The sequence below is a fragment of the Odontesthes bonariensis genome, chromosome 20, assembly GCF_027942865.1.
Source record: "Odontesthes bonariensis isolate fOdoBon6 chromosome 20, fOdoBon6.hap1, whole genome shotgun sequence".
NCBI lineage: Eukaryota > Metazoa > Chordata > Actinopteri > Atheriniformes > Atherinopsidae > Odontesthes > Odontesthes bonariensis.
In genome coordinates, this window is record NC_134525.1 from 25,936,966 (window position 1) to 25,942,965 (window position 6,000).

The following is a 6,000-nucleotide window of genomic DNA, read 5'->3' on the forward strand; positions in this document are numbered from 1 at the left end:
CAAAACATGATCCTATCCCCAGCAGTGGCTAATATTAAAAACACGGCGTTGTCTGATAAAAACATTCTTTGACGTCAGGGGCGGCTGCTGCAAAGTGACTCGTGCGCATGCTCACGGCGCCCTTCACACGGCATTTGGTCCCAGATGTTTCTACATTTAGAGCTGGTTGCTTTATTTTAAAAGCAAAGTTGCTAAATTGGCAACAAATAGAAGAAGCTCTAAGCTAGTGCAGCGCAGCTTGTTGTTAGCAAATGCAAAGGGAAGGGTGGGGGTGGGGCTGCGCTGCATACGAGGAGGAGAAATGCACACAGAACCAGCCTCATTGTCTTATTGCATAACATACATTAAAAAGACTAAACACTGCCCAGCCCTCAGTGCAATTGTGACCTATGACAATAGTACAGAAAAAAAGAATGTTTAATACAGGCTTTCCTAAAAGGTATGTCCAAGAGCTCTCCAATAATTCTCAGTTGCCATTAATACCCATAGACAAGCCACGGTGGCTCCTACGGGTTCATACGAGGTAATAATCAAAGCTTTAATACGGAATCATCATATCAGGAATGTTTCCGTGCAAACCAGGCGTACAGGAGCGAATACGAGAAAGATGAGATACAGCTGCCATCTAAAAGATTTTAGAAATGTATTCAACAAACAACGTTTTACAGAGCTCAGCATCATCAGTATCAGCTTACTGAGGACACACAGACGTTTAATCATTCTGCACTTTTCATCGTTATTCGTCTGAGGAAAAGCATGAAAACAAATGCTCACAATACCTGGAACAGGCTTCGTCCATGGGCACTGTCATTTGGAACGATGCATTCATTTCTCAAGTTTTGCTTTGTTACATTAAAACACCACTTGGAGGAAGATAATTATTATTTTGCACCTCAGCTCCAAACATGTGGGGGCAATGTCCATTTGAAAAGCAGCTTCCAGGACCGAGGAGTCCCAATAACCACAGATGTGTAACATTATGGGTACTGAAAGCAGATGTCATGCCACCACCACTGGCCCAATAAGGCTTTCTTCAGTTTTCTTTTTTTAAACGACTTAACAGTACATATCAAGAGGCAATGCTTGCTTGCTGGACCCTGGATATATCTAGCCCACGATCTCCTCCACCAGTTGGTGATGGTGTAGCTGGACGGTCCTTGGCCTCCTGGTTCTGCGTGGCTGCCCACCCACCTTTGCTATTCCCAGGAATTCAGGGAGAGGGTATACCAAGGTGCACAGATGTGCCACCACCACACAGAACTTTCGTCATTTCCACAACCCTCCCAGGAGGCCTTTGTCTGCAACCATGTAGAAAGCAATGGCTGCAGACAGGTTTCCCGCGGTCAAACCAACCTCCCGGCCCTGGCGACACATCAGGCTCTGAGGGCTCAACAGACCCTCTGGGTCTTGCGACTCCAGGAACAAGCTAGCCCCTCAGATGGTGGTCCTTTTGGAATTTGTTCTCACATAGGAGCTTGAAAGCTCAGCCAAGGAAACCATCGGGTGTTTGGCCACTTCTCTGAACGAGCCTTATTTGCTTGGTTTAGCCAGGCAACCAGCTTTAAGAACAGAATTGGTTATTCTAAACATCTTGTATTCAACAATTATTGAAGGCTCTGCAATTTAGGAAACCTTCAATGCATCAGATTTTTGTCAGCCATGTAGATCGGCCTTTGCTCTCATTTTCCGCCTTTCCTAATCATGTTTAAAGAGTTCATTTCACGTGACAGACAACAATCAAGGTGTCGAAGATTTACAAGGATGATCGAGACGAGTAGAAGTTACATCTCAGGTTCATACCAGTGGAAATGTGTTGTTGTGAAAAAGGAGTACTGCTTTCCCCACTGTTTATACAAACTACTCGTCTGTAAGATTTAAAGGTTAAAAAAAAAATAAATAAATCAGTGCAGATTGACTTTTTGGACTTGCAAGTCAACACTATTCTTATTTGTGTCTGACATGAAAAAGTACTTACTCTCTCCTCTATTGGGCCATCTATGACTGAGAACAGAGTGTGTGTGTGTGTGTGTGTGTGTGTGTGTGTGTGTGTGGGGCATTTCATTAATGCCTTGGGGCCTTTGAATCCAGTGGCCACTGCCGTGGCTAAAACCTCTCAAATTAGTTGTGGTTCATGCACCGGGACAACAGACACCCAGGGTCACCCAAATGTCTGGCATTCCTCCACAGTTAACAGCACGCAGCCCCCAGAAAAACAACACTACACCAGCATTTTGCAGAAACACACAAAAAATGTGAAGATGACACTTGACAACCAAGGCGTAGAAAACGGCACACATGGAAGAGCATAATATTTACTGATGTCAGCGTCTGCAGATTCTTATGGTAACAGAGCAGGAGGACATCCACTGTGGCCTTGATGAAGAATCCTGGGACTTGTGCCTGGCTAAGAAATGCTTCTTCGTGGTTGTTGCAGCTCTATAAAGACACAGGTTACTGCTACACCTGGGCTTTAGACCACTTGTAACAAAACGGAAATTCAAGTGCAATTTAAACTAGAAACTATTTTAGACATTAGTGGACATGGAATCATTATGCGATTAAAAAAAATGTTAAAAAAAAAAAAAAAAAAAAGGATTTTTAAGCGCTAAAAACTGTATCCAAGTAATACAGTTCCAGCGATATCTCTTGTGTCAGACTAAATATCTAAATAACTTGAGAAAACATTGATCTGGCCTTTTGTAACACATGCAAATTACAGAACAGAAACCATAAGCAACCTTGTCTGACATCTGTCTGCAACTTCTTTCACTTACTTCCTGTTAGTTTCTACAAGTCATGCGTCATGACAGCGTCCTTTGCAGATACTTCATGCTCCCCGGTCTGTATGAAAGGGGGACTCGATATAGGATACGTGTCTCTAAAGCTCAAGATATTTTGAGAACTTCGTTACCAGGACCAACCCTGGAGCAAAATACAGATATTTCGGCAATTATCTCCTCACTACCGGGCCTAAAAACACATTTGACTATGCATGGATTCAGGCATGGGAATTGTCAAAAATGACCTGAATAATACCCTGCATGTGAACATAGAAGCAGCACAATCAAACAGAGAAATCAGCTGTGCAACAGCTGCTGGCCATCAGGGTCACCTGATGAATCCATCAAAGACACAAGGTGATAAGTGAACCCCAGTAACAAAGAGAACGCGGATGGCTGCATCCCCATTTCTAAAAGTTGCCCTCCATACAGCCTTTAACACAAACCCTGAACTCCCCTGAACACAAAAAAATGGGTCCAAGTTTTTTTCCTTCGGTGTCCCAAAACACCAAAACGAGGTGAACAGAAACTGTGTGAGCCGAGGAAGGAAAAGACTTATGGAGCAGGTGGACAGGGTCCATTAAGCTGGAGGAATGCAGAGGGTAAATGAGAGCCCACTCCCGGCGCTCACATCTGTGGATGCTGCCGAGGCACGAGCTGCAGGGGTGTGGTGCTGTACAGAAACGTGACGAGGTGTCGGTGAGGATGCTCTCTGCTCCAATCCTGTCTGCTCTTTTTTGTGGGTGTAAAAATCTACAGCCTGGATATTTGTCACTGACATCCTAGCCGTCCCCCACCCCTCCCCGGTCTGTGAATAAGACGATGTGCATCTAGGATATTGGATTCTTCTCACATATAAAAAATACCCAGCTCCGAGCATGGACCCCTGCCATGACAATCCTATTGCTGGACAAAGAAAGCGGAATTCCCTCCCTCAATCGCGTGTCCCAGAGCCAACATATGAATTTAATATCCCAGTGTGCATGTGAGGCAGAGATGGGGTATTCGAGGATAACCATGCTTTTGGGATGGGGGGTGTGTGTGCTCTAATGAGATCTTTACGCGTGCTGTTTGAAAATCCTGCCCGTCCACTCATGATGAATCTCTCTCTCCACACACACACACACACACACACACACACACACACACAAAGGAAAGTCACACAAAGGAAACGCGTGAGTCTGCGAATCATGAGGGAAAAAACACCAAATACTGTTTGCACTCAAGAGGAAGCCTGCTTCGGTCAATCGAAAATTTAAGAATATCTACACACACTAGTCAGAACCAGTGTCGTTTGAAAGTGAGAATAAAAACGCCAAAGCAACTGAGAACAGGAGAGCGTGGCAGCGATGCTGACTCGTGTATCAGTGCAGTTATCTAAAAAAAATATATAAATGCTGGACCCAATTCACTTCAAGCGTGGAAATCCAATCTTGTTCCCGTGTGTCCACAGTTACCCCCATTAAATGCAACCCCCAACCCCCCTATCTATACGAGAACGAATGAAAGACTATTTCTATTTCAAGTGTTTAACACGCAGTTTTCACCCTCTAAATCCGTCGTAGTGAACTTCTGCTTCACTGCAAAGACTATTTATTTACTAAAGCCGAGTTTTACATGAAGGAGCCACTGCAGAGATGAATTGGTTTTCGGCTCCTTTTGACAACATCTCCACGGCGGTGTCATCGAAACAAAAACGAAAGTGCATCTGCATGGATCATCCCTTCCAACGACAACGGAAAACTATCACCTTTAATAAAATACGAATCGACTCTGAGCTCAACCGAAACACAGAACTAACGGAAGGCTTCAAGTATCCCGCGGACGTAGTGTTGGTTTCACAGTCAATAAACAACAAGTTACAGCGTAATTTACAACAGGTAACTGTCCAGTAGCTTTGTGACAGACTCCGAATTGAAGTTACCAGACCGACAAACGTCGCCAGAGGGATTTCGCTGAGAACTCCATCACTACAACAAACATGTACCCAAAACGCAGTGACAACACAGAGCATTAGAAATAGTTACTAAGTACAAGGAAACCGATTCGCCAGTGAGACATAGGTATTCTGGTCCCCGGGGCACTTCTTTCCACCTGGTGAATCGCTCCCTCCACTCAAGGTACATGAACAACTAATTCTTGACAAAACGCAAACATCGAATGAGTATTACTTCCAACTTTCTGTTAGGAAAACGGGGGACTATTACTCCGAGACAGACCCTGTGCTCTTTGTTCGCAAAGCAGAGACCAAAAGCTGCAATTAAAATCTGTCCAGCCAGAAACTGAGCAAACGACAAATAAGCCCTTTTAAACCCTATGTGACTTATAGCTCCCAGCTCTTTTTTTTTTTTTTAACCCAGACAATAAACATTCCTCAGACAGGCAGGAGCAGGCTGGCCGCAGACCCCGCGCCATCTTAGTTAGACACACACTGCTTTTTCGGGCTTGTTGAACAAAGAGCTCCACCGACCCGTGAGTGTAACTTTCGAGAAACACCTCCGTCCCACGAAACACATCACAGCGGTTTGCCATGCAGGGCACTTACCAGTATTTTCTTGTATCCTTGTCCCGAACAAGAGGACGAGCAGAAAGCATGGTATTGCATCCATCGTGGCTACGGACCAGACTGGCACCGGATTGCTAACTTCTCAAAGCACAGATGAAGGTAGATGCTGATTGGCTAACAGAGCATGAAGTCCCACCTATCTAACGCCTGTTCAAGGAAAGACCAATGCTGATTGGTGGATGAACGTGCCCCTGCCCCGCCCCACTGGAGCAACTCTTCCATCTGTAAACAAACACTTGACTCTCACTATGATGACAAAATTAGTTTTAAATTAATCAATTGGTTAATTATTTAATCAATTGATTCATTATTAATCAATTAATGAATCAATTGATTAATTAAATATTATAACTTTACTAATATACACTAATATACAGTACAATAAAATGCAGTCACTATTGTAATTATAGAAAAGAAATAGAAATAAGAATAGAAATAAGAATAGAAATAGGAATAGAAATAGGAATAGGAATAGAAATAGAAATAGAAATAGAAATAGAAAAGGAAATAGAAATAAAACAATACTTTATTCATCCCCCAGTGGGAAAAATTCAGATGTAGATGTTTTGAATGAATTCCACAAACAATGTTTGTCTGATTTATTGCATTTCAAGCCGAACTGTTAGAAAAAAAGTCTGGCATATTCAAGGGAAA

The 6,000-nt window shown here is 43.3% G+C and overlaps 1 protein-coding gene across 1 annotated transcript in view; it reads right to left on the reverse strand.

The window, feature by feature from the left end:
• tgfbr1b (transforming growth factor, beta receptor 1 b) overlaps positions 1-5,408 on the reverse strand; it is a 64,053-nt gene extending 58,645 nt beyond the window's left edge. Inside the window, 1 exon segment of the mRNA XM_075452559.1 lies at positions 5,326-5,408. Coding sequence (XP_075308674.1) covers positions 5,326-5,389 — 64 coding nt within the window. The 5' untranslated portion in view covers positions 5,390-5,408.
• Positions 5,409-6,000: the final 592 nt, after the last annotated feature.